The 22,690-nt window shown below is 60.6% G+C and overlaps 1 protein-coding gene across 1 annotated transcript in view; it reads right to left on the bottom strand.

Annotated features, from left to right (window-relative positions):
- Nucleotides 1-274: 274 nt before the first annotated feature.
- DAGLA (diacylglycerol lipase alpha) overlaps nt 275-22,690 on the bottom strand; it is a 29,226-nt gene continuing 6,810 nt past the window's right edge. The window contains exons 6-19 of the mRNA XM_040255987.1: nt 20,612-20,746; nt 19,988-20,065; nt 18,042-18,166; nt 11,837-11,990; nt 11,237-11,320; nt 11,046-11,123; nt 10,464-10,544; nt 9,281-9,423; nt 8,657-8,725; nt 8,240-8,312; nt 6,862-7,058; nt 6,021-6,150; nt 5,321-5,508; nt 275-3,729 (exon numbers count right to left, since the gene is read on the bottom strand). Coding sequence (XP_040111921.1) covers nt 2,775-3,729; nt 5,321-5,508; nt 6,021-6,150; nt 6,862-7,058; nt 8,240-8,312; nt 8,657-8,725; nt 9,281-9,423; nt 10,464-10,544; nt 11,046-11,123; nt 11,237-11,320; nt 11,837-11,990; nt 18,042-18,166; nt 19,988-20,065; nt 20,612-20,746 — 2,490 coding nt within the window. The 3' untranslated portion in view covers nt 275-2,774. The remainder of the gene's footprint in view (nt 3,730-5,320; nt 5,509-6,020; nt 6,151-6,861; nt 7,059-8,239; nt 8,313-8,656; nt 8,726-9,280; nt 9,424-10,463; nt 10,545-11,045; nt 11,124-11,236; nt 11,321-11,836; nt 11,991-18,041; nt 18,167-19,987; nt 20,066-20,611; nt 20,747-22,690) is intronic.

Genomic DNA, 22,690 nt, shown 5'->3' with positions numbered 1-22,690 from the left:
TCAGACCCCTCAGCGGGGGAGAAAGGGCCCTAAAGTGGTCAGACAGATCCCCTGGCACGTGTCTGACACAGGCAGGGCTCAACAAGGAGCTGCCCCCATTCAAATGGGGCTTCAGGGGTTTTCCGGTCTCTCACGGAGACTCCAAGGATGGTCCTGGACCAGGGCATTGACAGTGGTGACAGCCGACCTCAGGGGGGTCCCCTCCCGCCACTCTGCCACTGAGATCCACCCCACCCAGCCTGCAGGGAAGAGAGGTCACTCCAGGCGGCCAGCATGCTTCTACATCCAGTTTATACACAGCTCTATACAATATACAGAAACCTTTATATACAGATATATTTATAGAATAAGCTATATTAATGTCTCTTTTTTACAGCAATATTAGTTTGGATCTTTCATACATTAGGTACAAAAAAAGTCATGGGAGGATGGCACGAACAGTGCATGAGTGCCTGTGGGGCCCAGCTCTCACTACTGATTGCATATGGAGGTCGCCCAGGCCCCTGGGAGGACAGGCCAGTGCCGTCCGGGAGACCTTGTGCTGCGGGTCTGGGGGACAGAGTGGGGGGTCAGTCTGAGCCGAGCTGGGCTGAGGGGGGTGGCTCAGACCCCCCCCAAGTGTGGTGCGTGGAGGAAGGGAGACACACGCAGCAGGCCCATCCTCCAGGGGCGAGGTGGGGAGGGGTGGGCTGACCCGGGGGCGTCCAGGGCTGAGTCCGAGCCTGCCCCAGCCCCAAGCCTGCAACCCTGTGTGGCTGCAGCCTTGGGGGTGGGGAGTCTGTCCCTGATGGCTCAGTCCTGGGCACGGGTGGGCACCACGCCCCCTCAGAAGTCCCAGGCCCACCCTGGTGGAGGAGGAATTAAAAGGCCAGATCCCAAGCCCCCTGCTATTGGCTGGGTTGCTAGTTGGAACTTTACTCTGATTTATGATTTGTCTTTTTTTTTTTAAACTCTAACAGCCACTGATTCCATCTTGCTTCTGTGCAGGGGGGGTGGGGGCCAGCCAGCAGGGGCAGGAGATTGATGGTGGGTGAAGGAGACTGACGCAGGTGGGAGTCACAGAGGGTGAGGGAGGCCCAGCTCCCAGGTCTCTGTCTCCACGTGGCAGGGTGGGCAGGGGTCCCAGATACCAGTGATCGTGAGATGGGGGTCTTGATGAGTGAAGCCCTAGGCGACCCAGGGAGGCCGTGGGTGGGCCCAGAGTAGGGGGGACCATGCCTCCGAGGAGATGAAGGCACAAGCAGGCGGTCAATGCCTCGGCACATGCCTGTCTTCCAAACCAGGGGTAGGAGTGGCGGGTGAGACAAGAGGGACGATGTATCAGAAGCTGAGCTCGTCCCATGGCCCCCGCTGCATGGTGCCTCTCATGTTTGCCGCCTGTTGTTTCGGCAGGCTGGGGTTGGGGGCAGCAGGCAGGGCAGGGAGGGCGTGGAGGGTGCCCCAGCCACCCCCGGCCCTGTCCTTAGGGATGGCGCACACTCATGCACGTGCACACACATGCCCCCCACCCCCAGCATGCACCACCCCCTGCTGGGCCTCCAGGGACAGGCAGGGTCTCCACCCCATCCCCCATGCTTCCCCAACCCAGCAGGGAAGGAGCCCCTCCAGTGGAGGCTGTACAGGCCTCAGGCTAAGCCTCTCGCCCTCCCGGGTCTCTAGCCAGTCCCACAATACCCTACTCTTGGCCCCACTTCCTGACAACAGGACATGGCAGGTGGGAGAGGAGAGAGCCCAGCTCCCAGGAGAGAGCCCAGGGCGGGGGCCAAGGAGTGGGAGCTGCGGGGAGCGGAGGCTTGTTTGGTTTTAGATCCCAGGGCCTTGGGTGCCAAGGCCTGGGGGAGGTGATCAAGAGGGGCAGGGGGGTTGGTGGGGCCTTCCTCTGCCCAGGGCACTGGCTCTGTAGCCAGGGCTTGTCATACCTGTGCCCTCTACCCTTTAAGTGGCCGGGATCCTGGGGGTAGAGGGCAGACCAGGAAGGAACGGGCTGGCGGGGCAGGCAGGCCTGGGTACCTGGGACCCATCGACAGAGGGATCACCATGAGGGACATCGAGCAGAGATGGGTGGCCACCTCCAGGCCCCATGGCTGCCTTGGGCCCTGTGGAGGCTGGCCCCTGCCTGCTTAGAAAGGGGCGGCGAACACACGATTGCAAGGGAAGGGGGGCTTGTAAGCCCAGGACACTTCCTGAGCCCAGCCCAGCAGCTTCTGTAAACATACATGGCACTGCAGGCCACCTTGGGGGGGGGGGTCACCCCACGGGGCTGGCCAGCAGGCACCAGATCTCGGGGCGGCCAGGGCAGACGCCAGCCTGGGCCACAGATGAGAATATGTGGGGAGGGGGCCGCTCTCCATCTCGGCCCTGGGAGAGCAGCCCGAGGGCAGTGATGGGGAGTCAGCATACTCATGGCCTGTCCTGGAATAGGGCGTGCCGGGATGCCCCTGCTGGGGGGCAGTCAGGCTGGGAGGGCAGAGGGCAGCCCTGCCCCTCCCCCCTTTTGGCAGGCTGTGCTTGCAGCCTCCTCCCTGCTCTACGGCCCTCCCTGTCATTCCCTATCTGGAGGGCCCAGATCCCAGCTGCCTTGGCTCCGGGGGGGTCCTAAGCTGAGGTAGGGAGGCGGACCCCCCAGCTCAGCAGCAGTGCTCAACGCCCGAGGCGACACTGGCCCAGGAGCGGCCTCTCCCCATAGCTGCCCGGCCCGAGGGGCAGCCACCAGGAGCCCGAAGGAGCCACCTGCTCTGGCCCAGGCCACGGTCGGTAGCCACTCCTGGGTGCTGCTAGCGTGCCGAGATGACCAGGTCGTCCTGCTTGGTGGGGCTGGCCCCGCGGCCAGCCGGGGTGGAAGTCCGGACCTTGTCCACTGCCAGGCACTCCTGGCTGCTGAGGCCCGTGGGGGTCAGGTCCATGAGCTCGCCCGAGGAGCTGAGTGGGAAGGAGGGTGACGTCGAGATGCCCGAGGAGGGGTCGGCTGAGCCAGCAAAGAGCCGTGGGGGCTTGGGCACCAGATTGGGCTCGAACTGGGCTCGGAGCAGGATCTCCTGCTGGCTGGGGGACTTGGGGCCCTCGGCGTAGTCGCTGGTGGGGCTCTCGGGCACCACCATGCAGTAGAGGTCCTGGAAGGAACTGCTCTTGCTGTCCAAGTTGAAGAGGCTGTCGATGAACTCGGCGAACTCCAGCACCTGCGGGCTGGGCGAGTCCCCCAGGCGCCCCTCCTGCAGCGCCAGCTCTCCGCTGCGGGGGGCTGCCCCTCCGCCCCCTTCCTCCGGCTCCTCGTTGGCCGCCACGCTGGGGGGCCGCTCGGGAGTGACGCCCCCACTACCCAGGGTGGCCTCCAGGGGCTGCGTGTCCTGTGAGTGTTTGGACAGGCTGTCGGCTGCCAGCAGCTCGGTGCGCGAGCTCAGGGATGGGTTCTCCTCGGGGATGGCCGGGTCGATGTAGAAGAGGTGGCCCTCGTCGCGCTCCAGCACGGCGTGGAGGCTAGGCGAGCCGCGGATGCTGCGGAAGCCGGAGGAGCGGCGCGAGTCGAAGCTGTACAGAGACTCCGTGTCCGACAGACTCTCCATGGTGGCCAGCGGCGCCCGCCGCGCCTGCAGCTCGGCCGCCAGCCTCTCCTGGGTAGACAGCAGCAGCAGCTCCACTGGGTCCTGGCGGGCCGCCGAGGCCACGGCCACGGGGGAGAGCAGCCGCCCCTCCGAGAAGCCCTCCAGGCTCATCTCAGACTGGGACTTGCTCCTGCAGGTGGGGCAGGGAAGGGTGAGACTCAGAGGGGTGGGGAGACCCACCCCCAGCTCCTCTGGCTGGAGGGAACTTGGGGAGGGGAGGAGGGGAAGGTAGTTGAACGGTCTGGGGACAGGGAACCCTCATTTTTAAAACCAGCTCAGGAGACCCCAAGATAGAAGACAGGAGGGTTGATGCAGGGCCGAGTTGGGCAGCTGTGGTGGTGGGGGGCACTGGTGCCCGTCTCACGGTAGAGACAGGAGGCTGAGGCCCAGAGAGACTGGCTGCCCCAGGTCCCTGGGGGCAAAGGTTAAGGAGAGAGGGGGAAGGAGGGAAGGCAGGGAGGGAGGCGGCACAGCTGAGAGCCACATCTACTGGGTCCAGCACCTCTGGGCCAGCACCTAGAGGGGGTCCTTTCTGAGCTGTTGTCACTTCCTTCCTCACCCTCGGGTCCCTCCCCCTCCCACCTCTCCCACGGGGTGTAGCCCTTTGCTGGATGGGGCCCCAGAGCCCCGGGCTCCGCACACCGGCCTGCAGGGAGTGACTGAAGGACCAGGGATGGGGAGGCAGCGGTTACTGTGGCTGCATGGACACTGGCTCCCCCGTCTGCTCAGCAGCAGGGAGAGACGTCCAGGTGTGCCCACCAAGGGCCGGGAAGCCGCCAGCACCCTTCTCAACAGCTTGGGGCCAGATCTGCCACCTGGGAAGGAAGGGTCCCAGAGAGGAAAGAGGAGCCCCACCCGCCTCAAGAGGTACTGCCTCAGAGCCCCCAAAGAGTGTGCATGAAAGCGGGGTGTGTGCACACCTCTGTTTCTGTGTGCAGCGTGCATACCAGGCAGTTGCGTGTCAGCCGGTCCAGGTATCTGAGTGGCTGGGTCTGGGCACAGTGCATCCCTCATTTACACGCATGGCTGCCTGTGCAAGTGTATCCCTGTGTACATAGAAGTGTGTTGGCTGTCTTGATGTGTCCTATATGTGAGTCTGTCTGTATGCAGCTCTGTACACTCAGAGCTACTATCCGTAAACACAAGTATATACACGTGGAAGCTTTAATACATGATGGAAAGAGCCAACTCACTGAAAAAGACCCTGATGCTGGGAAAGATTGAAGGTAGGAGGAGAAAGGGACGAAAAAAGATGAGATGGTCGGATGGCATCACTGACTCAATGGACATGAGTTTGAGCAAGCTCCAGGAGATGGTAAAGGACAGGGAAGCCTGGCGTGCTACGGTCCAGGGAGTCACAGAGCTGGACACGACTGACTGACTGAACGACGACAGATGTGTGTGTTTCTGTGTAAGTGCACGGGTGTCCACCTGTTTGGGTCTAAACGGCTAATGAGTGAATCTGTGTTTGTGACTGGGGGTGTATGCATCCCTAGACACCCACTGGCTCATGTGGGCTTCAGTGGTAGCAGGCTGAGGGGCAGTGGAGGGCAGAGCAGGAGCGACCCCAAACAGGGGGGCAATCCTTCTATGCACACGGACAGAGCTGTGTGAACATACGAGGGCCCAGGATGTGTATACGAAGGTCCACAAGCATTCACGCTCTGAAGGCACGCTTGGGGCCCCTGCACGCCCTCTCTGGGGTGGGGGACAGCACTGACCGGATGCTGCTGTTTCGGTGGTCTGCGGCGGGCAGCTCCAGGGCCAGGCCGGCAGGCACGGGTGGCCCCGTGGGCAGCGGCTGCTGCTGGAAGATGAGCTCGGGGGTCAGGTCCACCTCTGTGGGGCTCACCATGACCTTCGCAGCGGACAGCAGGGCGGTCTTCCCCTTGTTGTAGTTCTCCAGCACCTGGGGATGGGACGGGGAAGCGGGCAGTGGCTGAGGGGTGACAATCATGTGTGGGCGCAGGGTGGCAGGCCAGGCCTCTCAGGCCCAGTAGACCTTCATGGGGTCAGCCGGGCCCACCGTCCTTCCTACGAGGTCCCCGCTCCTCCAGGAAGGCCAGGGACAGGCCCTGTGATGGAGCCTCGCCCCACACACGGGCCAGATTAGAGCCTCCCTGTGGTCGGCCGTTCCATGGCCGGGAGATGGCCAAGGCAGCCCCTGCTTGGCTGTGTATCCGCCCAGCACCAGGTGGCTTTGGGGTTTCTGAGCCCAGCCTGCTTCAGGGACAGGTCCTCACGCATCTTCTAGACCCTCACACCTCAGGACCACACGGTGGTGTAGACAGAGTCGGGTGTGGCGGCCAGGACACGAAGGGGCTCCCTGGCCCACTGGGTGTCCAGGGAGTGCACGCTTCTGTGTGTGATGTGGAGACGGGCCCGGCCAGCTGGGGGGGGGGGCGGTGGGCCACAGCTCACCTTGTTGAGCCCCTCCATGACCACGTAGGGGAGGTGCTCGTGCAGCATGGCCGGCGAGATGATCACCTCGTTGAAGGCCTTGTTGTCGCCCCAGATGGCGAAGTATGTGGGCTCCTCCTGCTCACAGCAGCTGAGGGGTACAGGGGCAAGAGGGAAGCCGGGGGCGTGGGGGGCAGCCCGGCCTTGGCCCCCAGGCCCCTGGCCCTGCTCTCGGCCCTGGGTGGATTTGGAGACCCCTTGCCTGGCTGGGCCAGCCGGGCTGTGTTCCTGGGCTCCTTGCTCCCCACCCGCGCCAGGAACGTCTTTGCCAAACGGAGCCAGAGAGGCTGACCTGGGGCCTCAGTACTGACCCTCACAGTCTTTGATCAGTTGTGGTCTCAGCCATTCCTGCTCCACCCCTGGGGCAGGGTCCCATCTCACAGTCCAACCCTCTGAGAGAGCGGAGTTGGGGGAGCGAGGTGGGAGAAGTCTCTCTGATGGCCCCCTTCCTCTTCTCTCTCCTGCCCCCACCAGCTGACTGCCAGCTGATCCCAGCAGTGATGCCAACTGACAGCTGAGGTGTGGGCCAGCCAGGGCCTTAGGGTGACCCTCCACGGCATTTGCTTTTAAATGGACGCAAGTGGGGAGAGCTGTCCTGGGGGAACAGCAGGGAAGAGCTGACGCTGGGGGCATGGGCTGGCCAGTCATTCCATGTCCCGGGCCCAAGGCTGGGGCAGCCCCATGGTGGGGGCCCTGGGCCGTCACTGCCCAGCCTTGGTGACCAAGTGAAGGTCGGCACATCCCCTGCCCCCGCCACGGCCGCTGCCCCCTCCCAGTGGCCTGGGTCCCAGGCACCACTTACCAGCACTGCTCCGCTGGGTGGTTGTGGACCACGTGAATGATGCGGCCGGGGGGGTAGAGGGGAGTGCTGGCTGACAGGGCGATGGTCAGGTCGCTGGGGTGAGTCCAGAGCCGCGTGCTGGCCAGGGTGGTCACCTCCACCTCCTCGGGCAGCTCTGACTTGGGGATGCATTTGGTGGCCCCCACAATGATTCGCCACTGTGGGGACAAGGGGAGAGGCGGGGTCAGGGCTGAGCAGCGCCGGCCAGCTGGGGAAGTGCTCAGAAGAAGGGTTTACAGGTGACGGGGGAGCTGGGAGGGGGCAGGGGAAGGGCAGTGCCCACTGAAGAGGCAGGGGCTGGAGTGCTTGGCGGCCATGATGGCCAAAAGGTGCCAGGGACAGCTGGCGTGGGATGGCTGAATTTTGGGGCTGCAAGACCAGTCAACCCTTTGTGAAGTGATGGGAAACAGGCCCAGTGAAGGAAGGGGACTTGCTCTAGGCTGCAAGTCAGAGGCAGAACAGACCCTGAAGTTCAGGCCAGCTGCATCCACTCGGCCAGGTCAGCTTTGGGTCCCCTCCACTGCCTCCTGGGCCAGACGAGTGCCTGGGAGGGGCAGCTCCACATCCTAGAAGCAGGCTCCTCCTAAAGCTCTGCTGCCTGCCCACCCTAGCACCTGGTACCTGGCCCAGAGCCCTGCCTGCCAGAGGTCCTGGGCACCAAAGCTGGGAATGGTCCCACCTGGGCTGAGACGGTGAGTGGAGTGAGGGCTGGCCTCAGGACACAGAGGCCCTGCCTGCCTTGGGGTGCCTGGCCACAGCCTGCCCACCTTTGGCTTAGCACATTGAATGCCAGCTTGCTACGGGAGAAGCCCCCAGTGTCCTGCCCTACACGGGCCTGAGGGGGGGTTAGGAAGGGCTGGCCCTCTCCTCTCAGCTGCAGGCAAAAGCAGAACCCACTGCCCCCAGGTCCCCTCTGCAGGTGAACTCCAGCCTCCCTGAGCCTGGGGGACCGCGGTGGGCTTTGGAGGAGGACTTTCAGTCACACGGGACCACTGAACCTCGGGACGGCTTTGGCCTGACTGCAGGTGGCTCTGGGCCCAGGGGCCAGGACTCAGGAGTCCTCAGCCCCAGTCCTGACTGTGTTACAACTGGCTGTGTGAGCAAAAGCGAGCCCCTTGCCCACTGTGGGGCTCAGTTTCCCCATCTGCACAAGGACAGGCAGGGGGCAGCTAGGGGGAGCACGGAGATGCTGAGTCTATGAGCCTGAGGTCCCCGAGACACCAGTCACACCCCAGTCTGGCCTCCCACAGCGGGGGCCTCACGTGCTTTGTGCTGAGGGGGGGGGTGGGTGGCCAGCAGGAGGTCGGTGCCCAGGTGGGAGAGAGGGGAGCGAGCTCACTTTGGGCTTGGTGCTTCGCTGCAGGACATCTAGGAGCTGTCTGCGGAAACCTTCCAGCTGGGAGAGGCCAATCCTGGGGAAGGGAGCAAGACAGAACGTCAGCCGGGGCTGGCCAGGGATGGGGAGGTGGGGGTGAGGGGCAGCTGGAGCCCCAGGAACAAGGAGACCGGTCCATCAGGGTCACGGGGTGGGTGGAGGAGGGCCTGCAGCTCAGCAGGGCCCAGCCAGGAAGTGAGGCCAGGAAGGGGGGCGGAGCAGGCCGGGCCCACCTTGTCCTCTCACCCTGGACACGAGTGGTGGGGGTTCTGGGGTCCCTCGAGGAGGCGGGAATCTCAATGAGAAAGATGGGCCACCTGGGTGAGGGCCTGAGGGGGAGGACAGCCCAGACTAGGCCGGGGGAGAGAGGGAGCAACTTGCCTGGGAACAAGGTCTTTGCCCAGAACCACAGCCGTCACAAACTCCTTGGAGTACTCCATGGCATCCTCGCTGCAAGGGAAGCCAAGGGGGCGCTAAGGCAGGGGAGGGGCGAAGTGTGTTTCCTGGGGGGGCTCTGCTCCAGCATTCCTGGAGCCAGTTTCTTGACTCGAGACCCTCTGGGGAGAGACTTCCCTGGTGGTCCAGTGGCTAGGGCTCCATGCTCCCAAGGCAGGGGGGCCTGGGTTCGATCCCTGGTCAGGAACCAGATCCCACATGCGGCAACTAAAAAAATCTCGCAGGCCACAAGGAAGCGCAAAGACCTCCAGTGCCACAGCTAAGACCTGGCACAGCCAAATAAAGAAATTAAAAAAAAAAAAAGACCCCCATGGGGAGTAGGGCTGGGGTCCCTGCCCCGCCTCCCCTGTCAGCAAGGCTTTGCTGGGGCTGGATCCCAGTGTGGGCCTGGCATTTGACAGAGTGCCTGCTTCCACGCTGCAGCCCATCCCCAGGTTCCCCATGACCAGATACCAGCCTGCCCAGGGCAGCCCCCGGCCCAAGCCAGCTCCCCCCACTGCCCACTCTTGGCCCCACCAGCCCCAGCCAAGCGCCCCCTGGACCGCTTACCTCAGCAGGCCCCCTGGGGGGGAGTAGGCAAAGCACTTGAGGGTTGGGTACTGGGGTCTCAGGAGGAAGGAGAGGATGGCGGCGGTGCCCGCACCCAGGGAGTGGCCCACCACAATCAGGCCGTAGTGTTTGGTTCCGCGGCCCTGGGGGTGGAGAGCAGCCCTGAGCGCCCAGCTGCTGCCAGGCTGACCCCAGGGAGGCAGAGGGCACTCCCCAGAGGCCTGGGATCACATCTGTGCTGTGCTGGGCACAGGAAGAGCCAGGCTAGACGCCCATGGAGCAACTTCTTAGAGAGGCTATTTAACAAACTCCTACTCATCCTTCAAAACCTTGCACAGAGGAGAAGCCTTCTCCTTGGAGAAGCCCCTCCTGATTTTCCAGGAGAGGCTAACTCCCTCCAAGACATTGCGTCTGTACCTGGGATTGTTGCTGTTGTTCAGTTAAGTTGTGTCTGACTCTTTGAGACTCCATGGACTGTACCCAACCAGGCTCCGCTATCCATGGGGTTTCCTAGGCAAGAATACTGGAGTGGGTTGCCATTTCCTTCTCCAGGGGAGCTTCCTGACTCAGGGATTGAGCCTGGGTCTCCTGCATTGGCAGGTGGATCCTGTACCGCTGAGCCACCAAGGAAGCCTGCCCCCGGGACAGATCTTTATATGAGTGATTACGCTCTATTATGACCATGTGGTCACCTGCTCCCATCCCTGGGCCCCAACAGCTGGACCAGGTCTCCTGAGCCCAGGGACAGCTTGGCTTTGGGAAGGGCAATTGGGAGCCCCTCGGGAGCTGCCTGCCTGCACAGGGAGGGGTGAGCAGTGGGCCGGGCTCAGATCAATCCAACCACAGCAGTGCCCCTTCTATCTGCTCTGCAATCACATTCTGTGTTCTTTCTGCTCAGCATCTCAGAAGCCCAGGACCTGAGCCATCTTTGTGCCTCGGGTGCCCGGCACCATAATGTGGGTGGGGCTGAGCAGAGGTGTCCAAGAGGAGCTGGTACCAAAGAAGAAAGGGCCAGAGGGCGTGGGAAAGACTGAGCAGCAAGGAGAGGGCTGGGGGCCTGGGATGGAAGGAGAGTGTCCGAGTCCGGCTTCTGGGGGTGGGGTGGTGAGGGCGCCATCATTCACCCATTCTGTCCCCAGCCTGTCGCCTCGCGGGAGGGCTTGCAGCATGAAAAACCCCTTACCAGGTCTCGCCCAAAGGCCTGGGACAGGACCATCTCCTGCTCCAGCTTCTTCTTGATGTACTCAGCCGAGAGGACCATCCCCTGGGTGAGGAGGAACAGAGGTGGGAGGTGGGTGTCACTATCATGGGGAGGCACGAGGGCCCATCAGGGACCAGTGAGACCAGTGATGGGAAGCTCAGCAACCCCGTCCCGCTCGCGTCCCTCTTGGGTCCTCAGGACAACCTGGCGGGGGGCTGGGGGTGCTGGTGGACACTTGATCACATCATTTCCATTTCACAGATGAGAAAACTGAGGCTCAGCGGGATTGTGGGTCTAAGAGGAACCAGTGATATCCCTTCTCTGTTGCCTCCTTGAGCTCTCTCTTGTGGGACAGGGTCTGGGCTGTGCAGGGCTTGGGGGTCCTGGCAGGTGGGGGCCAGTGGACGTTCCAGACTGATCCACACCACTCTGACCATCTCTCTCTTGGTGAGAGGAGCGACTCCGGAGGAGCCCCTGCCCCAACCACGGGCCAGGCCTGCCTGCTGGCAGCAGAGAGGAGAAACCTGGGGGCCCCCGGGGGCCCACGAGAGCGGGTGGGTGTACCTTGTGTCCCAGCCAGGTGCCGTGGTGGCCCTCCACGGGGAGGCGCTCGGCGTCACCGGTCAGGTCTGTCAGGGCGTCCTGGGGGGCAGGGAGGACGGTGAGGCGTGGGACTGAGAACAGGGAGAAGGAGGTGGGCGCCCCCAGGGGCTGTGAGGGGGCCCGGGGTCGGGCGGGGTCCCTGGGCGGCGTACCTTGGGGGACAGGGTTCCCCGGATACTGATCACCACCTTCTTCTTGTCGTGGTCCACCGCCACGTAGAAGGGGGTTTCATAGACCTGGCAAGAGGGCAGCGCGTGAGCCACAGCGGCCCCTGTACTGGGGCCGGATGCGGGGAAGTGACGGGGGCAGGTCTCCTTCGGCCCGAGACTCTGGCTCCACTGGCCCCTGAGCCCCTGAGGCCTGCAAGGGTCACAGTAGCTTCCTCCCAGCCCAGGACCCAGCCCGCCCTGCCCTCCCAACTCCGCTGACTCGGGCGCCCTGAGTACCAGGTCCTGCCTGCCGTACTCCCCTCCCCAGTGCCTCTCCGTGTCCCTCAATTCCTTCCCCCAAAGGCTGGAGCCAGGAAGCCCCAACAGCAGGTGCAGGGCTGGGGTCCACTTCCTAGCTCCAGAGTGGGCACAGGCCAGGATGTGGGGAGAAGGAGGTGGCCCAGCTCTGGTGTGCCCACCTAGGGGAGCGATGCCAGCCAGGCCAAGGGCTCCTGCCACCGAGGGCGGCCCCGCCTGCCCCCTGCAGCCTATACAGGACCCAGGCTGCAGGGAGGCTGTGGACCAGCCCGCCTGGACCCTCACCGCGTCGTGGCAGGAGGTGTAGACGATGTCCACCGCGGTCATGTTCTCGTCCAGGAAGTGGCGTCGAATGGCGATGGCGTTGCAGCCGCAGCAGTTGTCTTCCTCAATTGTGACTCCGGGGGCGAACCGGGGCCGGGCGGGGCACAAGCAGCACCTGGGCGGGTGGCAGGGGGCTCAGCGCCCGGGACCCCGATGGAGCCACGGTCCCCGCCATCCTCTCGGGAACCTGGTCTTGCAGCCAGCCCCACGCCCTCTCTCAGAGCCTCCCTTGCAAAGCTCTCCAGCCCGTTCCCCAGTCCTCGCCTTATTCGGCCTCTTGACAACACGTGACCCAGGGGGTCTCTCCCGCCCCCTTTTACTCTCTCCATTCGGCGGGAGGCACCCCTCTCCTGGGCTGCTTCTCCTCATCTGTGTCTTCTCACTGAGACCAGAGGTCAGCCCTGGACCTCCTCTTCTTTCTAATGACACGAGCTCCCAGGGCCTCACCCACTCTTGGGCTTTAAATACCACCTGAGTGCCAAAGAGCCCCCCAGAACTGCTTGCATTCAACCGCCTATGAAAACCCTCCTCCCAGATGTCCCCCAGGATTGCAGTTCCCTCAGCCCCAGATCCCAAGGGCCTAGCCCCTGTGCTTCAACAGTCCCCCACGCCCACCCCTGGGCGTTCAGCCCACGCTTAGAGCCAGCAGGTCCTCAACCCACCTCATATCCCATATCATCGGTCAGCACATCCATCAGCTGTGCCTTCAAATTCACATCCAGATGCCAAATGCTTTCCGTTTCTTGCCCCCATCCCCCCGCCCTGCTCCAAGCCACCTTATTCCTGCCTCCCTGCCTCAGAGTGTCACAGGGGCTCCCAACTGGTCCTCCTCACTCACAGCCACCCCTTACATTCTTAGCCAGTGACCTTTTATGATAAAAGATGAGGCGGCATCCCTGGTGGCTCAGTGGTAAAGAATCTGCCTGCCAATGCAGGAGACACGGGTTCGATCCCTTGTCTGGGAAGATCCCACGTGCGTTGGACCAACTAACGCCATGAGCCCACAACTATTGAGCCTGTGCTGTAGAGCCCGGGAACCGCAACTATCAAGCCCATGCTCTGCAACAAGAAAAGCCACTTCAATGAGAAGCCTGCATACGGCAAGGAAGAACAGCCCCCATGCTCCACAGCTACAGCAACTAAAACCCAGGGCAGCCAAAAATAAATAAATAAATAAAATTATTTTTTAAAAAAGATATAAGATGAGCCACACCACTGCACTCAACACCTTCCAATGCTGCCCTTTCTGCCCAGTATAAACGCCAGAGTCCGAGCAAGCACCAAGGGCCCAGCTCCATCTGGCTCCGTTCTCTGGCCTGTTGCCTCCCATTCCTCTTGGATCCACTGGGGATACATTCCTGCCTCAGCATCTCTGCACTGCTGTTCCCTCAACCTGGAACATTCTCCTCCTGGATACTGTGTGGCCGGATCCCTCACTTCTTGAGGCCTCTGCGCACTTTATACTGCTGTGAGATCCTCTTGGGGCCACCTCATATGACAGCTAGCCCCTGCCCAGTGTTCCCCAGTTTGACCACACAGTCAGCTCAATTTTTCTCCAAAATACTCCTGTGCTCCAAAGCACTGCATTTCTTTGTCTGTGCCTCCCCAGCACCAAAACACAGTTGTTGCTCAGTCGTTCAGTCGTGTCTGACTCTTTTCGAGCCCATGAACTACAGCACGCCAGGCTTCCCTGTCCTTCACAATCTCTCGGAGTTTGCTCAAACTCATGTCCATTGAGTCGATGATACCATCCATCTCATCTTCTGTTGCCCCTTTCTCTTCCTACCCTCCTCAGTCTTTCCCAGCGTCAGAGTGTTTTCCAGTGAGTCGGCACTTCACACCAGGTGGCCAAAGTATTGGAGCTTCCGCTTTAGCAGCAGTCCTTCCAGTGAATATACAGGGCTGATTTCCTTTAGGAGTGACTGGTTTGATCTCCTTGGAGTCCATGGGACTCTCAAGAGTCTTCTCTAACACCACAGTTCAAAAGCATCAGTTCTTCAGCACTCAGCCTTCTTTACGGTCAAACTCTCACATCTATACATGACCACTGGGAAAACCATAGTCAAAGCTATGGACCTTTGTCGGCAAAGTGATATCTCTGCTTTGTACTACTCTGTCTAGGTTTGTATAGCTGTTTTTCTAAGGTGCAAGTGCCTTTTAATTTCGTGGCTGCAGTCACAGTCCGTAGTGATTTTGGAGCCGAAGAAAATAAAGTCTGTCACTATTTCCATTTTCCCCCCATCTATTTGCCATGAAGTGATGGAACCAGATGCCATGATCTTAGTTTTTTGAATGTTGAGTTTTAAGCCAACTTTTCCACCCTCCTCTTTAACCTTCATCAATAGGCTCTTTAGTTCCTCTTTGCTTTCTGCCATAACGGTGGTATCATCTGCATATCTGAGGTTACTGATATTTCTCCCGGCAATCTTGATTCCAGCTTGCACTTCATCCAGCCCGACATTTCTCATGATGTACTCAGCATATAAGTTAAATAAACAGGGTGACAATATACACCCTTGACATACTCCTTTCCCAATCTGGAACCAGTCCATTATTCCATGTCTGGTTCTAACTGTTGCTTCTTGACCTGCATAAAGGTTTCTTAGGAGGCAGGTAAGATGGTCTGGTATTCCCATCTCTTGAAGAATTTTCCACAGTTTGTTGTGATCCACATAATCAAAGGCTTTAGTGTAGTCAATGAAGCAGAAGTAGATTTTTTTGGAATTCTCTTGCTTTTCCTATGATCCAGAAGATGTTGGCAATTTGATCTCTGGTTCCTCTGCCCTTTCTAAATCCAGCTTGTACGTCTGGAATTTCTCACTTTACACACTGGTGAAGCCTAGTTTGAATGATTTTGAGCATTACCTTGCTAGCATGTGAAATAAGTGCAATAGTGGGGTAGTTTGAACATTCTTTGGCATTGCCCGCAACACAGTTCAGTTCAGTTCAGTTCAGTCGCTCAGTCGTGTCTGACTCTTTGCGACCCCATGAATTCCATCACCAACTCCCGGAGTTCACTCAAACTCATGTCCATTGAGTTGGTGATGCCATCCGGCCATCTCATCCTCTGTCGTCCCTTTTTCCTCCTGCCCCCAATCCCTCCCAGCATCAGAGTCTTTTCCAATGAGTCAACTCTTCGCATGAGGTGGCCAAAGTACTGGAGTTTCAGCTTTAGCATCATTCCTTCCAAAGAACATCCAGGACTATCTCCCCAAAAATGAATGGGTGAGCTGCTGAGCAGGGCGCCCAGCCTGGGTGCAGTTACTCCTTGGGCCACCAGAGGGAGCGAGCGCCCAACATATGGGACTCAGGGACCCAGAAAGCATGTGACCCAAATCTGCCCGCTTTACTGTTGCCATTCAGTCGCTCAGTTGTGTCTGACTCTTTGCGACCCCATGGACTGCAGCATGCCAGGCTTCCCTGTCCTTCACCATCTCCTGGAGCTTGCTCAAACTCATGTCCATCAAGTTGGTCATGCCATCCAACCATCTCATCCTCTGTCGTCCACTTCTCCTCCTGCCTTCAATCCTGCCCAGCATCAAGGTCTTCTCTAATGAGTTGGTTCTTTGTATCAGGTAGCCAAAGTATTGGAGCTTCAGCATCAGTCCTTCCACTGAATTGTCAGGGTTCATTTCCTTTAGGATTGAGCGGTTTGATCTTTCAGTCCAAGGAACTCTCAAGAGTCTTCTCCAACACCACAGTTCAAAAGCATCAATTCTTCAGTGCTCAGCCTTTTTTATGGTCCAACGTTCACATCCATACATGACTACTGGAAAAACCATAGCTTTGACTAGATGGACCTTTGTTGGCAAGGTAATGTCTCTACTTTTTAATATGCTGTCTAGGTTTATCATAGCTTTTCTTCCAAGAAGCAAGCGTTTTTGATTTCGTGGCTGCAGCCACCGTCTGCTTTCCTGATCTGATGGCTAAGATTTTACTAAGAATCCTAAATTTAGGTGATGCGGAGAGGTCTGTCTTAACTGCAGCAGCCCCTGAGGGACTGATGCAGACCTCCCAACGGAAAGAGGCCTCCATGGGAAAACCCAGGGTCAAGCCACGTCTTAGAAGCAAGAAGGCCTGGGGTGGGCAACCACCTCCATTTACTCTGGGAGACCCTTCCCCTCTCCCCTGCCACTGCTGGTCCAGGTGGACATAGCTCTGGGTCTGTGAGCCAGGCCCTCATTTTCAGGCAGCTATCACCGCTCTCCAACCTCAGCCTGGCCCTCCAGCACTGAGCATGTGACTGCCAGTGTGGCCTGGGAGACAGAGACCCGAGCTGGAACCCTTGCTCTGGTGGCCCTTCCTGACTGCGACAGCCTGGGCGGCAGGTGCCGATAGCTACTTCACAAGGCTAGGGTGAGATCAGAGGCCCAAGATGCAGAAAGAGCCTGGCACACAGCAGCCACCAGGGAGAGGACAGCCCCCGAGTCAGTGATCTGGGGGCTTGGGGAACCACGAGAGCGGCAGGGCCAGCAGCCTGGGAGGGAAGGGCCCATGGCACCTTTGAGGCCAGCACTCCCACCTAGAGGAGGCTGGGTGCTGAGGGGGTCAAAGGCCATGGGAGCCCTGAGCACTTGCTTGGCCTTTGTCAGGGCCTCTCCTGCCCACAGGAGACCAACCACATGTCCAGGGCAGGGCTGGGGCTGAATGGGGGTGTCCCCAGGGTTGCCAGGGGGCATAGGCAGGCCTGGCTTGCCATGCTCTGCATGGGATGGCAAAACCACTCCAGGTGACAGGCCTGGGCCTGAAGCAGGTGGACAGTCCTTCATCTAGCCCGTGCTGGGAACCTGGGCTGCTGTGGACAGGCTGGGCTCAGAGAAGGGAGCCTGACCCTCTGGGCTGTAGGCTGAGACTTCAGGCCCGCCTCTTCTCCACCTTCCAGCACCCGGCTCTTCTCAGCAGGGACCCAGCTGGGCACTCCCGGGTCTGAGGTCTTTCTGCTGCCTCTTCTGGCAGCTCTGAGAAGCTGATATGAATGCAGCCTTGCCCCTGTTGGCGGAGCCCCTCAGATGCCCAGACCGCCAGGGACACCGCCCCCGCCCCGTCCCAGCTTCTGAAAGCTCCTGCTGGCAGGAGAGGCCTGCCTGTGCAAGTGATGTCCCTGCCCTGCCAGTGAGTAGGGGAGCAGGGCTGTGGCATCCCAGGTCTCAGGACCCCTCAGGACCTCTCAGTGGCCGCAGGGCTTCCAAGGATGCTGTCTGTGGGCTGGCAGAGACAGGGAGGGGCGTGGGGTGTCCTGGTTGGCTCTATCAGTCACTGGGGGATGGTGACGACAACCCAGAGAGCCCCCCGGCTTTCTGGGGAAAGGACACTGAAGGAGCGGGTGGCTGCTGTGGGCCCCGAGGGCAGGGGTGTGGTGGACAGAAGCTGCCCGCCCACCATGCCAGCCTGTCTGAAACAGGGAACCCGGGCAACCATCCTCCTTCTGCCAGGCTTGGGCAGAAGGTGGAGATGCCAGAGAAGGGGAGGGGCCCTCATGGAGCCAAGCCCTCCTCTGGCCCACTTAGGAAGGCAGAGTCCACCCCGGCCGCCCCCCCACCCCCGCCCCCGCAGTTGGCCAAGGGCGGCACCCAGCTGAGGTCTTGCCAACTCCTTGTGAAGAGGATTGGAGCCTTTCACAAAAGGCCTTCTTGCTGCCTTTCCAGAGGCTTCTTTGGATTGGGTCTCTACCCAGAAAGGCCTTTCTTCCAGAAAGGCAGAGCACAGGAGGGAGTTGGGGGAAGGGAGGATGTGGGCAGAGGGGAGCGGTTGAGAGGGGGTAGGGAGGGAGATGAGGGGTAGGGGGAAGGAAGTGGCATGCTAGCCAGATGCTGGGTTCATTTCAGCCTCTCAGAACAGCTCCAGGAGGTATGTGTTACCATCCCCATTTCACAGATAAGGAAACTGAGGCTTGCAGAGGTATGCTGACTTGCCTGACTCTGAAAGTGACAAAATATGGGTTCAAACCCACAAACTGTGATTCCAAAACCCCAGCCAGGATAACGCAGAACCAGAAAGGTCCAGGCCCAGAGATGGTGCAGAAGAGCAGCAGCGTGGGCCGCAGGGGGCATGGTGGCAGGCCCAGTGGTTTAGGGAGACCCTGCCCCACCATGGGCTGGCCCGGCATTGTGACCTCAGCCCTTCTGCACTCGCCATGGGTGGGCGGGGAGAAGGCCAGGGTACTCACGAGCAGGACCTGGCCAGCTGGCAGAGGCCGCAGGCAGGTTTCCGCATCAGGTACATGGGCCAGCCGTAGGCAGCCAGGGCGAAGAGCATGTAATAGCAGACCTCCTTATAACGGAGCATCTCGTGCTGGAAGAGAAGAGGCAGAGGAGGGTCACCTCCTGCCCTTCCCGCCTGTAGCCTCGGCGCCCGCGCCCGCGGGCTCCACCCCCGTGGAGGCGATGGAGGCGGGAGCTGCCCTCCCCACAGGCTGCAGACCACGCCACCCCCACCCAGCGTGGAGGAGGGAACACGCCTCCAGATGATAACTGCATTTCCCTAATTAACTGCATGCAACCAGGGCACGAAACCTCCCGAGACCTGTCCTGTTGCTCCAATCTCAGAATTAATGATTTGGGGACAGAAAAACACTCAGAGCACTGGATCGATTTCCTTGCCGGTTTCCCAAGAAGGGAAGAGAGGGAGAGGTGAGAGACACAATCACCCGCCTTGGCCATCCGGCCCCGGGAAGGGCAATTGAACCCGGAGAGGCCTGGACCCTCCCCTCGGAGCAGGATGCCCAGGCCAGGAACAGCAGGGCCGGCCCTGGAGATGCAGACATGCTGGGGGCCAGACCAATCACCCCCGCCCTGCTCCGCACTCAGGGAGACCCTGGCTTGACTCAAGGGCATCTGGGGCAGTGGGGATGGTTCTGAGAAAGGCGCCGGTTTGAAAGCCGGTGTCTGAGGCCGGTGGCTGCTGTTATCAGCCAGACTGGCCAGGGAGTCAGGCGGGAGGCACACGCGTCCCAGGGAAGCCTCTTCTCCCCAGTCCGGGGCGCCCCAGGCGCTGGGGGACTCCTGCACTTAGAGGGAATTAGTCACCTTGTAAAAGTTAAAGACGGTGATTAGTCATCTCGTGAAGTGAAATAAGCAGCACCTTAATCGGAGCCCAGAGGGGTGGAACCGTCCCGGGCCGCTCGGTCTGCTCTTCAGGAAGGCGCAGGAGGAGGTAATTAACCTCTGGCTCGCTCCGGAGGGCGGGGCTCTGGCACCTGGGGGCTCGGCGGCCCCACCCCCGCCCTGCCCCTCCGCAGGGGAGAGCGAGCCGGGCGGGCATCCCCGAGGGAGGCGGGGACGGGCACCCGGGGGGCCTGCTATGGATGGGCTGTTTGGAGAAGGGATGCAAATGCCCGCCCACTTTGTAGAGCGGGGTGGGGCCGGGCGGTGGGGGATGGTGGCGCGATGGAGAAACGGCGTTTCCAGGGGAGTCAGATGTGAAGGCCGAATCCTTTCTAACGCTGTCCTGACGGGCACCGGTGTTCACTCATCCCCTCCCCACCAGGGCTCTGGGTGGAAGGCAGGCCCAGCACCGCTTCCGCTGAAGGAATAGGCTCAGTGGGGTCAGGGACTCGCTCAAGGTCACAGCCCCCGGTGGGGAGCCACACATTAAATCCCTTTGCTCCAGCGCAGGGTCTGCTGTCTGGCTGCAGTTCCAGCCCTGGGTGAGGGGCTCCCCTAGCCTAGGACCAGCCCCTCCTTCACTGGGACACACAACGCCAGATTTTCTACTAAAGGCACTTAAGAAGAGCTCCTGCTACTCAAAAAAAAAAAAAACCTTGGAAACCAAGTGCTACGTCTTGCTGCCTTTTATAACAATAACAACCATGGCAAGAATAACAGCAGCTCAGCCCCTGGAAGTAGTTGACAATCTCAGGAGGCCAGGTCCAAACATTCTGAGCTCAGTGGAGCAGATTCAAGGAAGGGGTTTGCCTGTAGAACCAGAGCAATGTGGAGGGGGGCAGGTCAGAGTGTGTTTGGGAGGAAGGGGGCTGCTTGGAGAGCCGAGGCGGGACCCACAGTGGAGCAGGTACAGCCAGCACCTCAGGGGCCGAGGGCAGGCAGTCTGCTCGGGTGAGCCCAGCAGAAGGAGGGAGGGACCCGGCGCGTGCTGGGGGTGGTCCTGACTCACCGAGCTTTTGAGGTCGAGGTACTTGGTGTTTCGGGTCACCGGCATGCCAGACAGGAAGGCCAGGATGTCGTTGTTGGCCTGGAAGACAAGCACGTGAGGGTGGCTGCCCCGGGCGCAGCCGCACGGCCGAGAAAGGGGTCCGGGCCCCGGCTCTGCATTCTGTCTGCCTCCCAAGGCCCTGAGACCCCAAAGAGGTGTGTGGTTTCTAGCTCTTCCACGACCCGGCCCGCTTTCCAAATCCAAGGTCTCCTCATATTTCCAGTTGCTTCCCTTCCACCCAAAGCATCCATGCTGGGGGAGGGAGCCGGCCCAGGCCAGGAGAAAACATATTTTATACGAGATGCTGGGAGACCCCAGCTAGGACTGGTGAGTTGCAGGGGGGCGGGTGATGAGGCAAGCGCAGAGGCCAGAGCACAGAGCTGGGTGGGTCGTGGGGCCCCTGTGCTTAGACGGTAGATGGGTGGAGACAGCCTCTGGGCCCTGCAGAGGGAAGCAGCTTGAGCAGGGACCCTGGGCGGCTAGCTGAGGGTGAGCTGGGGCAGGGAGGGGAGCGTGGAACCCGGGGGTGGCAGGGACAGCCTCGGTGGAGGGCAGAGTGGGGATGTGACCCGCGTGTGGGCTCACCTCGTCCAGCACAGCATTGCGCTTAGCCCGCTGCCGCTGCCGGAGCAGCACCAGGCCGGCGATGATGTCTGACGGCACAATGTCCAGGTCTCGGAAAAACTCGGCAAAGAGGTAGGCGATTTCCGAGTAGGCATCCTACGTGGTCCGGGGAGGCGGCGGGGGGCAGTGGCAGGGAGCAGGAGAGAGGACAGAGGCTGGGCGTGAATGTCCGGGGATGGGCGTCCGCAGGGACCCTTCTCCGGCCCCACTACCCGCCCCCCCTCCTGTCCTTGGCACTTCTTTGGCACTCAGGCACTGGCCTGATGCCCCTGAGCCATTTCCTGCTCCAGGACTAGGAACCAAGGCCTGCAGGCCCGGCCTGTTTCTCCTTCCGCCCTTCCCTCCAGCAGAGGAGCCAAAACTGAGCTCCTGGCTGCTTTTCTCCCGCGCTGTTTCTTCCCACCTCCCTCCAGCTGTGACCCTGAATGGCCCCACCAAGCGCCCTTTTGAGCCCAGGGTCTCAGGCCTCCCTGCCCACCCCGACCCCCACCCCCCAGCTCCTGCCCACAGCTGGAGGTGCAGGGACCCCCACCATGTGCCTGGACCTGGAGAAGGGGCGTGTGATGTGGGGGCCCTGACCCCCAGCTGGCCTGCAAGCTCTGTCCTCAGGACGCCCGTGCTTGGGGCTGGGGATTGGGGGGAGGTCGTGCGGACAGAGGCAACCCTGCCAGCCCTGTGCCGAGTCCTCTCTGCCTCCCGACAAGTGGGAGCCTGGAACCTCTTCCCTAACCTGTCAGGAGAGGCTGTGGTGGGAACAGACTCATGGCAACTGGCTTTTTCCTGCTGGGTTTTGAGTGTCTGGCACTTGTGAGAGAAGAAAAATCAAGGGCTGCAAACTCAAACGCCTAATGCAAGGGCCGAATCTAGAAATACTGAACTCGACACAAACGCCCCCGGTTTTTAAATCCTGGCATCCAGTACAAATGTCTGATCAACATAGCATGAGCTGATCAAAACTCTGGGCAGGACCTGACCTGACTTGACCTGATCACCATCAGTGTTCGGTGGGACCCAGCTTCTGGGGAACCCCCTGCCTTTTTTGAGAAAAGACTTCCGCCTTTTCCCCAGGGACCAACACCAGCCCCCAATCTGCCTGTCAGGAGGGGTGGATGTGCCCTGGATGAGAGCCCCCCAGAGAGCCCCGTGGGGGTGCTTCCCACCCACCAGGGAACCTCCGGGGGTGGGAGGGGCTTTCTTACACTTGATTACTCACTCTATGGCTCAGCAGGGGCTTCGGGTGGGTAGGAGCCACTGGAGCCTTTTCCGGTGGCTTCCATGGAGGGCACTGGCTGTCTGGCTCAGGCAGGAGTGGTCTCCTGACCTCACTGGCTCTGCCACTACCTAGCTGTGGGACGCTGAGCAAGTCACTCCACCTCTCTGGGCCTCAGTTGCCTGATCTGCAAAATGAGGGGTGGGGCTAGATGATCCCTAAGGACCCTGCCAGCACAGGAGGGGGCAGCACTCCACGGAGGGCTCCCCAGGGCCCTGCCTCCCCTCCCCCACCCGGGGGCCACCCACTGCTGACCCACTTTCCTTCTGCAGCGCCCTAGTGGGTGCGGAGGGTGAGGGCCGCACTGACCTCATGGCAGCTGATTTTATAGGACTTGCAGCTGGTTGTGGTTTAGTCTGACTGTTTGGCAACCCCATGGACTGTAGCCCGCCAGGCTCCCCTGTCCATGGGATTCTCCAGGCAAGAATACTGGAGTGGGTTGCCATGCCCTCCTCCAGGGGATCTTCCCGACCCAGGGATCGAACCCATTTCCCCTGCATTGGCAGGCGGATTCTTTACCGCTGAGCCAGCGGGGAGGCCCTTGCAGCTGGCTTTTCTTTGTCTTCAGGTCGCCCTGATACTTGAATACCTCTTCTCCTAGACTCATCTCTAAGTTCCAAGGGGGTCAATAAAAGGTCTTCCCATTTTTCTGTCCCCTAACAAAGGAAGGGAAGTGCTGTTTCACACGCAGGAGGGAGTCGGGCGGTGAATGACAACAGGTCCTCTGAGGAGCAGGCTGTCACCTCCTGTCCTGCTCAAAGCCCGGGGGG

The sequence above is a fragment of the Oryx dammah genome, unplaced genomic scaffold (assembly GCF_014754425.2).
Source record: "Oryx dammah isolate SB20612 unplaced genomic scaffold, SCBI_Odam_1.1 HiC_scaffold_15, whole genome shotgun sequence".
Taxonomy (NCBI): domain Eukaryota; kingdom Metazoa; phylum Chordata; class Mammalia; order Artiodactyla; family Bovidae; genus Oryx; species Oryx dammah.
The sequence above is the reverse complement of the archived record's forward strand: the minus strand, read 5'-3'. Positions and strand labels throughout refer to the sequence as shown.